Source organism: Ursus americanus, chromosome 10 (genome assembly GCF_024610735.1).
Source record: "Ursus americanus isolate L20-20 chromosome 10, mUrsAme1.1.p, whole genome shotgun sequence".
Taxonomy (NCBI): domain Eukaryota; kingdom Metazoa; phylum Chordata; class Mammalia; order Carnivora; family Ursidae; genus Ursus; species Ursus americanus.
This window is the reverse complement of record NC_142136.1, coordinates 43215837-43228325: the sequence shown is the minus strand read 5'-3', so window position 1 is coordinate 43228325 and position 12489 is coordinate 43215837. Positions and strand designations below refer to the sequence as shown.

The window sequence follows — 12489 nt, the reverse complement described above, 5'->3', positions numbered from 1 at the left end:
ACTTAAAAGTTAAAAAAGCAGGATTGTGCCTTTGACAGTAACTGAAAACCAAGCTGTCAGAATCATTTTTATTTTTTGCTTCTACTTTGTATAAAAAGATTGTGAAGACATCAAATAATGTGAAAGAAATCTCATGGTCGGTCATCTTTATAAAACCATTTAATTGGCTCTGGCTAGTAGGGTCTATGAATCTTTTAAACACAGTAGAGACAGCCTTTCAAATAGCAACGCTATGTTGTATAAATCCAGCTCACTCCCTCAGCACATGCAGTCTCCTACCCTTAACAGTGGTTGTTATTGATCAAGTATAGATTTTTAGGTGTCCTCTAGCCAGTTCTGCAGCTGAGTGTGGAGGAAAAAAGGCATTCGATTCTAACCCCTGAAATAATTACTTCATCTACTACAGGGCAAATATACTTTCATTCTTCTCGGTTGATATGCAAAGCTTCAAATGTTGTCATATGTCATGAAATTAAATAGCTCCTTTTCAAATTTAGCTATAATATTTGACAATCATCATTCAGAACAGTGACCAGAATAATAAAAAATAATTCTCTCCTTTCTCGAACACTTTTTAATTTTTCTTCCTGCATTTAATTGCTTTACTAAATTATAGACATAATATCTGACACTTCTAACCACTTTGAGATTGATTGTTAATGACAGGGGCATAGAGAAAGGAGAGCTAATCTGGAAGTTTGTCTCTAAAATGCAGTTGTTGAGTGATGTCGATAGATTGTCAAATTTCTCCATTCTCTTATTTAGGTGATGATGGCCCCTTAAGGATGATCATTAATTATTGGCTATTGGTTTATTTCTTTGACATGCAGACTGAGATGTAAAGATTTAAGCAGTTGCATTTGAATCAAAACCCATGTTTGCCTTAGAAGTATCAGGGCAAGGTCACAGTTTTCCTGGGCTTCAGTGTCCTTTGTATAAAAATGGAAATAATGGTTCTTTCTTAAGAATACCATGGAGGATGCCTAATAATGAGAGTTATGTTTGTGCCAAATATTAACTATCATTTCTAAATGATAGGATTTGACCAAATTATCTTAGCATCTTTCTGCTCTCAGGTAAAATTGCATTATTTGGATCTGTAAAATTTGAAGAGTAGAACTGAGTCTCTCATAAAACTTCTTATGGTATTAGTAGGGTCAAAGGAAAGCAATCTTTTGGGGAAGAAGATTCAGAGATAATGTGAGGAGGAGGAAGAAGTGGGATACATTTCCAAAATCATTTAAATTATTGTGCTCTGATATTTCAGTTGGAATTTAAACCCTACTTTTGAAATAGATGCTATTTCTTTCATAAACAAAACCGAGAGCCAATTTTTTTTCTGTCTTTAAAAGGGAACATAGTTCATAGCTGCATTAATTTAAAAATACTAAAATAACAGGGTGGCAGCACTCAGTAAGAAACCAGTGTGGCTTTGGCTACATTTCTGTTGCTTCTAAGTTCTTTTCAAATATTATAATTAACTGTATTCTTTCTGCTGTTTAATCTGCTTATCCTAATTTTCCATGCTATTCCTTGAGCTGATAGATCTATCCCCTCAGTAAGAAAGAAAATGAGAAGAAAATAGTTTGTGTCTTACTGTGGCGATTGCTATGTCTTGCATGAAGCTTTCTTTGTATGTAAATTGTATTTCCTCCTCATTCCAATCCATTATTTTTTCCTGTCTCTAGATATAAGGTTCTTAACGAAGTTGGAGATTTCATCAGATGAGGACAGACAGCTGGTGAACGTTCTCTGGCTCTTCATCCCCTTTTCCATATCTTACCAAAATCCCTTTCCATGACAAATACCTAGAAATATTTAGAAGCCCAGATATTCAGGAAAATTTTTATTATAATGCTTGCTTTTCTGTGATTTCACCCCCTTGTGTCAAGTCATTTGGTGAGTTAATCATGCTATTATGTGGAAATAGTTTCCTCTTCTAGAATTAAATTTGATTCTGATCTTACCACTGTCAATTTCATTCTTCTATTGTCAAGGACCAAAAGAGTTTTAACGATGTCCCTGCTTTTTTTTTTTTCCTTCCCCTTGCTTCCCTCTTGTTATAAAAGTTAACAGATGTGAATCCCAGGGCAGCTTAAGAGGGCATATCAAAATCGGCACCATAAAGTATTTAACTTAGGAAACTTGGAGCTATTCTGAGCATGTTTAAATCACTACTCTTTACAAATAGGAGGAAGAAGGCACCTATGACCAAACGCTTGAGTTCCGTAGAGGGGGCGATGGCCAGCCAAGAAGATCCACTCGGCCCACCCAGCAGTTTTACCAACCTCCCCGGGCCCGGAACTAATATGAGAAGGTAAAATTGGCATTGTGAGATGGTTCCCATATAAAGAAAGATGCTGTTTATGTTGAATATGTAAATCCAATTGTTAATATTTCATAATAATATAATAGAAAAAACTGATGTTTCAAACCTTTCAGTTATAAAGTATATAAGATATACCATAGTTACAAGCTACTTTTCCATCAAACCTTTCCCCACAAATGCTACCTCTAACCCCCTTTTTTCTATACCCTCTCTCTTCTATTGGAAGTGATGCCAATCAGTGAAATGTCTTTAAGTTTGAAAGCAGGAAAAAAAAAAGAAACAAAGGACCAGATAATCACCAACTTGGATAATTGAGTTTTTTATTGTTTAATTAATTTCAATCCTCTTTAAGAAAGAGGAAATGTTTCATAGTGTATCTTCAAGACTTTGATGAAGATAACGTGATTGCTTACAGAGATAGGATTTCGGGGCCCTATGCTATCGATCCAGAAACTTTCATCTTAGAGTCTCAGAGAGTTATTCTCTGAAAATCATCTTCAATAGGAAGGATGAGAAATATAACAAAGAAGTCAGGAAATTATGGGACCAATCTAAGGCATCTCATTTTGATCAACAAAGACTTTATTTTTTAATGTGTTATCAGAAGGAAATACTTTTGTCATCTTTGGTAGCATTTCTGTTTTTTCATTATGCCAAGGCTTTTGAATATTTTCAGTTTTTCCCTTACAGTTTTTGTTATATATCACTCTAAAGACCATGAGACTATTTTAGACTTAACTATATCTTTTTTTCTCAGTCTCTTCTCAGTAACAAGACCATTGAGAATTTTTAAGAAATTGTTCTCAACTTCTCATTTCAGCTATTCATTTTGCTAAGGCTGTTATCCACATTGTATTTTCCACCTGCAAAGTGACCCTCTCAATTTTTCAAACCAACTGTGGCTTTTTAGCACTAGAAATGCAGCTAGTCTGAATTGAGATGTGCTATAAATGAAAAATACATATCAGATTTTAAAGACTTAGGTAAAAAAAAAAAGTAAAATGTCAGTAATTTGTATTGTTTATTGAAATGAGAATATTTCTGGTAGATTGGATTAAATAAAATATGTTACTAAAGTTAATTTTTTTTAATATGACTAGTGGAAAATTTAAAATTGCATGTGGGCCTCACGTTGTATTTGCACTGGGCAGCACTGTCCCAGAGTCTTAGATCTCTTTAAGCTTCCCAAAGCTCCTTCACTGGTTACAAATTAGCTCTGTCATCCTAAGGGAAGGAATGTTTTCTTCTATGTTCTCGTCCTTAGCTCCTTATGTAGTAGTCTTCCTGGAGTGGAAGTCTCGTGCTACCTGACTTCTGATTTACCTGAGCGGGCCAGAATAGCGTCTTTTTTGTCTTATCACTGGCTTTTCTTTGTGCTTAATACAAAGCTACTGAGTAAACAGATGGGACCTACTGTCCATATTATCACAGAAAGACTACCTCACAACTTGGGCGTTTTTCTGTAGCAAGCACTGACCAGAGCAGGCTCAAAGTATATGCAAGGACTTCCACAACTTTACATTGTGCGAGGTTGAACATCCGCTTCGAACATAAGTTCAGTGTGCTTACAATTAAATCACCAAGGTGAATGAAAACTGAGAATTCCCTCGTAGCTTCCTGAGGGCTTCTAAGTTGGTTAAACCAAGGTTTTAAAATAAGGCTGAAGGTTCTCAACTCCGTGATTGCTCTAGGTTGCCTCACAGCGGCTGCAGGTCTAACTAGGGCTTTTCAGCGGTATCCTGAGGCTGCAGAATAGAAGGTGGGTAGGTTCTGGCAGGGCTGGAAGTAGAGAGGAGGTCGTGAGCGTCAGAAAGGCTGCAGCCAGAAGGCTCGAACTCTCATCCTCTCGGCCCTTTTTCAGTTTCTTTCATATGTTTTCTAGATTAGGCTCCCACGGAAAATTTCCTCTGAAAAAGAACAAACTGCTTAAAGTAAATCAGAAGCCATAGCTCCACGGTAATTGTAGCTCATCGATACCAAATACTCCGATGCAGGCTGCTTCCCGTCAACTGAGACACCACAATGGTAGTGGTTTGCTGTGTTCCCTAAGTTAAAACGCCCATTTTCCCCAGATGCTTGCTTTGGACTATACTGTTGATGCGGGAAATGTGTGACACAGAGATTCTGGATTCCTGACATTGATAAGAAGATTAATTTTGCTGCCTGGGGGAGGAAGGGGGGACAGTCTCATGATGGTATCACTAAAAAACCTCTCACTACAAAATTTACTCAGAAAAGTAAATAAATAAGCAAAACACATGTGCTCTTGGTTGAAAAAATTATTAATTTTTTATTTAAATTCAAACAAAAGATTATGAAGTAAAATTATCTTTTTGATATACTACTTTTGAATGGGAGGCTCACCAACAATAAGAATTATACTTCTTGTTCTTATCACACAACCAATATGTTATTTTCTTCTTGAGAGAAAAGATATTTTTGTTTCCTCATTCCTGGTTTCCATTAAAGTAAGCATTTAAAAAGAAAATATACATTGTAGCCCGCCATTTGACTTCCAACAAATTTAAGTGTGAATTCTAATATATGCTGAAATTTTTCTCAGGTTTTGTTATCTAAAATTATTCAAGATAGTAAGAAACACTTAAGGCACTTTCTATTCTCACTTAAAAACCATAATTTCATAGTCATACTTTTTTTATGTTTTGGGTACTTTGCTAGGTGATGAATGACACATAGTACCTGTTCCGTAAGTGTTTGTTAAATAAGTATATTTTGATAAAGTTTTTGGTGTGTAGTCTACACATTCTTTGTCCTAAAAAGTTTTCTTTACAAGCCCTCTAGCCCACCACCAACTCCTCGCATGCACATGTATACTTCACCCGACATGGAGAGGGAATTGGATTCTACTTGGTCTTGGTACTAAGCACACATCAATGACTAGCAAAAGCAGGAGATACCTGGGAGTCCAGGCTAAGTGAGAGAAGGAGGTGTTGGGGGGCAATGTGGGGAAATAGGCCCAAGTCTGAGACAAAATGCTGGCAAGTCAGCGCTGAGCCATGATGGGAGAGAGGGCCCAAACTCCAAACTTCTAGTTCCTGAACTTGTCATAATTGTCCCACTTAACTCAGAAATATGAGTAGATATGGATAGAGGAATTATACATAGTTCTTCAATCCGTGAAAGTGGCCAAAACTAAGGGCATTTGAAGAGGTTTCTGACAGGAGTGGAGTCCTGGGAACTGGATACCAATTAGTAGAGGCGGGCCTCAGGAAAACATTTGGAGCTTCATTTTCATGGTGGAGTAGAGTCCTCCGAAGACATTCTACAGGCCAAGGAACGCTCAAAGGGGGAAAGAAGCAGAGTTCACAGCAAGCGGCTTTCAGTGGCAACAGTCGAGTATGTGGACCCCAACAATAGATGTTAAACGTGTGTTGGTGGTGACACAAGAGTGTGGCTTTAGCTGCACTGGTGGCAGTGAACTTCTGTGTAAGAGTGAAATGATCAAAATTAAGCTTGGGCTGTATTGCTGTTGGATATCGGGGGGGTTACAGCACCAGGAGGGGAAGAAGCGAAGGAGCTTTTGCAGTAGTCAGTCGAGGAGTGGTTAGAGTGTCACGTCCTGCTGTGAAAAGACAGAAATGACCTGTGTGGGGAGACTCCGGAGCCCCCCAGGGCCACCGCAGTGAAGACTCCACGTGGAAAGTAGTTTAATAAACGTTGAGTCGCTTTGAGTGTTCACTTGAGTTCTTACTTGATGTTTGATGAAGAACCATCCTCACAAGTTCACCTCTCAACCAGAAACCAGAAACCTGAGAGCTAAGCATCGACTACTACATAAATGTCATGACTTTACTCTCTAAAGTCCAGGTTTTAACACCATTTTCAGCTGGCTTTTTTTTTTTTTTTTAAACAGTCTGGTCCAGCATCCCTTTGTAGAACTTTTGAAATGAAGATCAGGGAAATGGTTGCTGTAAAGACAGCTGTCGCAGAACCCCTGGTGCCAGCAGGATAGGTATCACGTGAGGATAGCAGTCCCCAGGCTCTTCATTTTCTGGGTGGGAGGCTGTTTACTTGGGAGACGTGGGAGCTGTTGGTATGCAGTGGGGGTGCTCTGCCCTCCCTGCCCGAGCGCTCTTGCCTGCACACAGCCGGAATACGACCCTGGCACACAGACTTCCCTCCCGGCCTTTCTCGGCTCTTTCAGTTGTCACCACCCAAAGTGCTTCAGCTAGAGCGGTGCTGGTACAGGCTGGGTACAGGCTGGGAGGAGCAGGCAGGAGTGGGTGACAGACTCACAGAAATTACCTGCAGGGCCGGAACCAATGCAGAGGCGTTCAGAGGGGAAGTGGAGGTGGGGAGGAGGGGGTAGAAGTGGCCCACTGGCCCACTGCTGCTTTTCCAGGTCGTCCTCTGCTAAATACCATGTAGTTAGCCCAAATTCCGGAAATCGACGTGCCAGCAATAATGGGGCTCACAATGACAGAGAAGCACTCTAAGAATTTCGAGAAGAAAAATTATTTTGATTTTGCTTTTTGTTTATATACTGATTTATAGAAATCATGTTTATAAATTAGACAGCAGTGTGCAACTTACTCTACTTGAGATCTATTAATATTTATACAAGCACTTCACATTTACATATGTTTCAGCAGAAGTGTATCTTGAGTACAGAAAAGTCAATTTGAGGATCCAGTCTCACTTTCCTCCTCTCTTTTTGAATAGAGCCTTTGTGAAGAAAGGAGCCATTGACTGAAACATCCTGGTCGAGACCTGTTGATAGTCTTCCTACTTTCCCTTCAGAATAAGCTGCAGCCGTGATGAATATTATTACTGGAGAATGGAAGAGCAGATTTTAGACAGGAAACAATCCAGCTCACACTAAGAATGGGGAAAAATACTAAGTTAACTAGAGCAAGTACCTTTTACAAGTGAAAGAGAATTTTTTCTTCTGCCATCAATAAAACCAATGAGCTGTTACATACACTGTTTTACTGTATGTTTTATTTGCTGGATAGCATCTTTCTTGTTCATCTGGTGTTAATCCCACAGTATAGAATCGAATAGCAATCACAGGATACTGGAGTCCCCCCCCCCACCACAATTACAGAATAAACTGACTGACACAGTTTGCCACATTTCCTGCAAAAACAACGTGCAACCAGATAGCAGTTCTTCGTAAGGTAATAGCTGCTAAATATGATAGCAGAAAGTGTTCAAAGTTTGAATATATTGTTTTTAGCACTCAGCTAGCTTTTTCAAGTGTAATTCAATTCAAAACCAGGCATTCCCTTCCTTGTAAAATTTGCAACGGATCTTTCAAAATGTATCTGGTTGCTGATAACAGAAAACCCCACTCAAACTGGCTTAAACACTAAAGGGAACGTACTGGCTCGCTGAACTACCAGAAGCTCAATAGGTCTCAGCTGATTTAATTCGGGGCGCAGAGTTGTCACGAAAGCCCCTGATTCCTTGCATCTTTCATTTCTGCTTTCTCTGGCATCGGCTACATTCTACAGCAAGTGCCCCATGGGATCATGAGATGGCTTCAACTCCCAGAGCTATTGAATCCAGGGATGGGCTTGGGGTCACTTCCAGAAGGGCCCTCAGAAGAGAAAAGAAGCCTTTCTCCAGAGGCTGCATTTACTCATACTGTGCTACTTTCCTGCCTGTGAACCAGTGACTTCAGCAGGGAGTCTGTGGATTAGTTTAGGCCTGACCCAAATGCCCCGACATTACAAGTGGGGGCGGAAGCATGTTTCGAGAGAAGATTTGTGTCTGCAAGCCAAGGTTCTTGCCAAAAGGAGAGGGAGACCAGAATGTCCATTACAGAGGAGGACTATGTCTTAACTATAAATTTTGTGTAATACGACAATCTTCCCATAGTCTCAGTTTGTGAAACCAGAAGAGAACAGTTGTAAAGAAAGTGTAAGAGAGAAAGGAGAGGGGGGGCAAAAAAGGAAGGAAGGAAGAAGAAAACAAAATCCTCTGGCCAAAGTAATTGACAGAATGTCATACTTGGCTTTGAAGGAGAGGGCTTTAGGCTCTCGCTCAGGGCCTATGAATTATACATTTTCTTTATTAACCCGCAGTTGACTGTTTCTACAGCATCGTAATAAGTGAAAGGACATGGCTAGCAGTGTGAGTTTTTTGGTTTTTGTTCTTTACCGTTGCTGTGCCTCATTATCAACTAGGAAGCGGATGGCTTGGGCATGGTATTTTTTAGAAGATCTCCAAGTAAGCTAAGGTGTATCCTGGGTTGAGAACCGGAGGAAGCCCCATGGTAGTTTTCATGAATTTGACAGCTGATAGGTCCATGAGGGAGGAGGCAGAAGAGCTTCAACGGAGGTACTGGTTCTCCACGCTTCCTTGGTTAACCGATGGGAATGGTAATACCTAGGAATACCCAGTGTTACCTAGACCAGACTCAGTGGATGGCACTGGCGTTGGCTGGCGGTTATCTGATAGCTCAACAATCCCCGAGAACAGTTTTGAATGATAATATGAGCTATATCGGATTTGACCTGAAGATCTCAGGAACAGTTTAAGTTGGACAGCAAGTGGGCCAGCCTACCTGTCATCCTGGCTGCTGGTGGCTGCTGGAGCACTGAGGGGGAGGAGCCCGATGCTGACAGAGCAAGATACCCCAGGCTAATACACCGAAAGCTAAGCTTCACTGTGACTTTCTGTTCTTAAAGGCCAGCTGCAGGCCAGGATGTGAGGACGGCACGTATAGTTATAAAAGAATCATTACTCTTTCATTACTCTTTGCAAGGTTTTCCTCGGTGCCAGCGCTGGGTTGAGCACTTTTCGTTCATTACCTTTTGTAATCTTTACCACAACTCTGTGAGGTTTGCATTTCTGTCTCCATTCTGCGGCCCTGGTAGCTCCTTCAGAGAGGTCCTCACTCGAGGACACAAAGTACAAGTGTTCGAGTCAGGATTCAAAGTAGACAGTACCCCCAAGGAATTGGGTTAGAAACCCGCATTAGGGGAGTGTCTTTCTCTCCCCTCTTTCCCCCTCTTATCGTCTGTTTTGGTGTTTAGCTTTTGTTGTGGGTCTATTTCTGTCGTGTGAATTAGCCCTTCAGGTTTGCTGTACAGTTTGATATCGCAGTAAAGGATCATGTTCATCTTGGGCTTTTCCTCCCAGTTCTGTGGCCCATCCTTCTCTCCGCCACTCACCCTCCCTCTCCTTTCTTCCGGCTCTCCCTCTTGGGTCAAACCCTCCTTTTCCTTTGACTTTCCATATGCATATTCTTAGCTCAAATTCTTTTTTCTCCTTTCAGAGAAAAAAATGGCTTTAATTACAGTTTGAAAATTACTGTTTATGTATTTGTTCAGTAACTATTTCCTGAGTACTCACAGTGTCCTGGGCACCGTGCTGTAAACAAGGCCAGCACGATCTCCAGTCTCCTAGCACTCACGGTCTAGCTCCCTTTATCAGTTTGCTTTGCTATCTGCATATTATCCTTTTCCACATTCCTTTTATTTATTATAAACTTCATCTCTTAAATTTTTTCATTGACTTTTTTTTGCCTAAACTTCTAAAAATTATCCAGTTATAGTTTTGATATGTTACCATCTGTTCTCTATCATTTTTTTAATGTTGTTAATTTTAAAATAGTTTCCTCCTCTGGGCCATGGGTATTAGTTTTTTGAAAAAAGTCTTCAAAGTTTGGGGGAAGCACCTGAGGCTGCCTCTAAACTTCCACCACTTCTCTGGGTGGACCTGACATGTGACATGAGGGGTGGTCAGTGCTGCCAACCGTGTCTTTCCCACCATGCCCCTTCATTTAGTAAGATACTGTAGAAACAACTATTGGCTAAAACATGAAGAAAACTAAGAGTTGGTAGGCCCTACAGGAATTTGTCAGGCCCTCTCCTTCAAAGCAGAGTACGAAATTTTGTCACTTATTTTGGCCAGAAGAGAATTCCCTTGAGCCCTCTCCCATCTTCTTTTCCCTCCCTCCAACCCTCTCCCTATTTCTTCCTCTCTCCCTCTTTCTTTCCTTCCCTAGTTCTCTCTCCTTAATTATTCACTTCGAGCTTTTTAGGACTAACCGTATGGGGAGACTGTCTCTGTCCCATTAAATAAAGAGTTTGTAGCTTACCTGACCTTCCAGGCTTGGGCCATAAGGGCAACACCCCCAGGCTCATATTTTTCTAGTGTTTCTATAGTTACATCTCCTGTGGGCCTTTCTTTGTAACTCTTAGCTAACACACTGTCCCTAACGCCGTGTCTGGTTCAGCTGACTGCAAGGATTAACCACAAGGAACAGAGGAGGAAAATGCCTGATGGCGGTGGGAGAGGCGCTGCCCCTGTGACTAGCCCTGCCACTGACTGGCACACGCAGGAGAACAAGATCCCGTCCCTCCTTTCCCGTGTGTGAGCAACTTAGAGCAGCTTGGCCTGGAGAACCTGTCGTTGGCCCTGTCTCTTGTCCCTGTTGGGGGTGAATATTTTATGCAGTTTTTCCAAAGTAAGACGTGCCGGAGTGTTTATCATTGTGCTCTATCTCGTATTCCAGGATTACTTGCTGCAGATAAAAAATTCTTGTAGGCAATATGTGTGCATAAGGAAAAAGACAAGGCCACAGACATTAAAAAAAAAATGGCTTAATAGAAAGAGGAAAGAGAACAGGGCCAGCTCAAGTGTTTTGACTCTAGCAAGAAAATCGAGTTTGGTGTCCCATACTTTACATGCACCGGAAGGAGGAAGTGCAGTTGTGAGGGTGTCCAGCTGGAGGAAGACATTGCACACACAGCTGGGCCAGGCCCTCGCTGGGGCTCAGTGCCAGTGCACACCTAGCAAGGGCTGGGTGGAGGTCAGGGCTGGCTCCAGGAGGGTGCCGGATAGGCAGGGGGGTCCCAGAACCCCCTCAGGATCCAACACAGGGAGAAACGCAGGGCACAGGGTGCAGGCTCGGTGGGTCATGCACCAGAGCCCTGTCCTCTAGGTTGCCCTTTCGTCAGGTTTGTCAACAAGTGTGGGGAGTGCGCCTGGCACATTACTCAAAATAGGGTCACACTGAACTGCTTCAGTAAAAGAGGCCTCTGAAAGGGTTATTTGGGCCCCCACTCTGGAGGCACAGCTAACTAATAACTGCTTCCAAATCTGAGGAATGACAAGGCTGATAAAGAGACAAATTTGGCAAACATTTATTTTTCTCTCCTTTATTTTCTTTCCTTTGGGAAGACAGGCATGAAACACACCAGTAGCACAGTGCCTGCTACAAGACTTGGGATCCCTCTGGGCTACAGAAATACCAAGAAAACCTGGGTTTGCTGCCTGGAGACCATGGGGCTTAAAAAGGTGCTTACTATAAATATTAGAGATTGTGCTCACAAGAAGGTGAATCTCCCTTGACAAAGCCTAGTGGGCGCCAGGAACACAGTGGTTAAAGGGGAAGTGGAAAGTCAAAATAAGGATATTATATGAAGGAAAGAGCTCTTAGAGAAATACCTGAAAACAAAGAGCAGACTCTTGCAGCTCTCATTCTCCAAGGGAGGAGGCCATCTGCATATCCGAGAATTCCCACCCCCACCCAGGATGTAAAACTCCTAGCATTATTACCTCTTACGTTAAGAGTTTGCTAAATGATCCAAGGGTGGTAACTCCTTTCTCTTTTCTTTGCTGATTTTTCCATCTGCCTTCCTTCCAGATAGCACAGTTTATGACCATGGTTAGACTGATGACGTAGGTTAAAATCTCAAGACACCGCTTGCTAGTTTTGTCAGGTGCATATTATATAATCCAGGGTAGTGAACATTATCACTTAAGAGAACTATAGTGGCATCATATTTTGTTTAATATTAAGGTGGCCTTAACTGAAGTAACATAATGATTCAGTTCAGAGACTGCTGGAGCACCCTCCTTGAGTCATAGAAGGCTTTAAGAGACTAGCTTTCCATCTTGTGGGGTCTCAGTAGGGTTTGTTGGGGGTTTTTTTGTTTTTTGTTTTTTTTTTTAAGATTTTATTTATTCGACAGAGGTAGAGACAGCCAGCGAGAGAGGGAACACAAGCAGGGGGAGTGGGAGAGGAAGAAGCAGGCTCATAGCGGAGAAGCCTGATGTGGGGCTCGATCCCATAACGCCGGGATCACGCCCTGAGCCGAAGGCAGACGCCTAACCGTTGCACCTCCCAGGCGCCCCTTGTTTTTTTTTTTTAATGATAATAAATTTACAGCAGCTGTAGTTAG

General features: G+C 41.5%; 1 protein-coding gene across 1 annotated transcript in view; it reads left to right on the top strand.

Moving 5' to 3' along the window:
- The window catches only part of TDRD3 (tudor domain containing 3), a 163876-nt gene extending 156607 nt beyond the window's left edge, over positions 1–7269 (top strand). The window contains exon 13 of the mRNA XM_087865105.1: positions 2192–7269. Within this exon, the coding sequence (XP_087721231.1) occupies positions 2192–2308 (117 nt within the window). The 3' untranslated portion in view covers positions 2309–7269. The remainder of the gene's footprint in view (positions 1–2191) is intronic.
- Positions 7270–12489: the final 5220 nt, after the last annotated feature.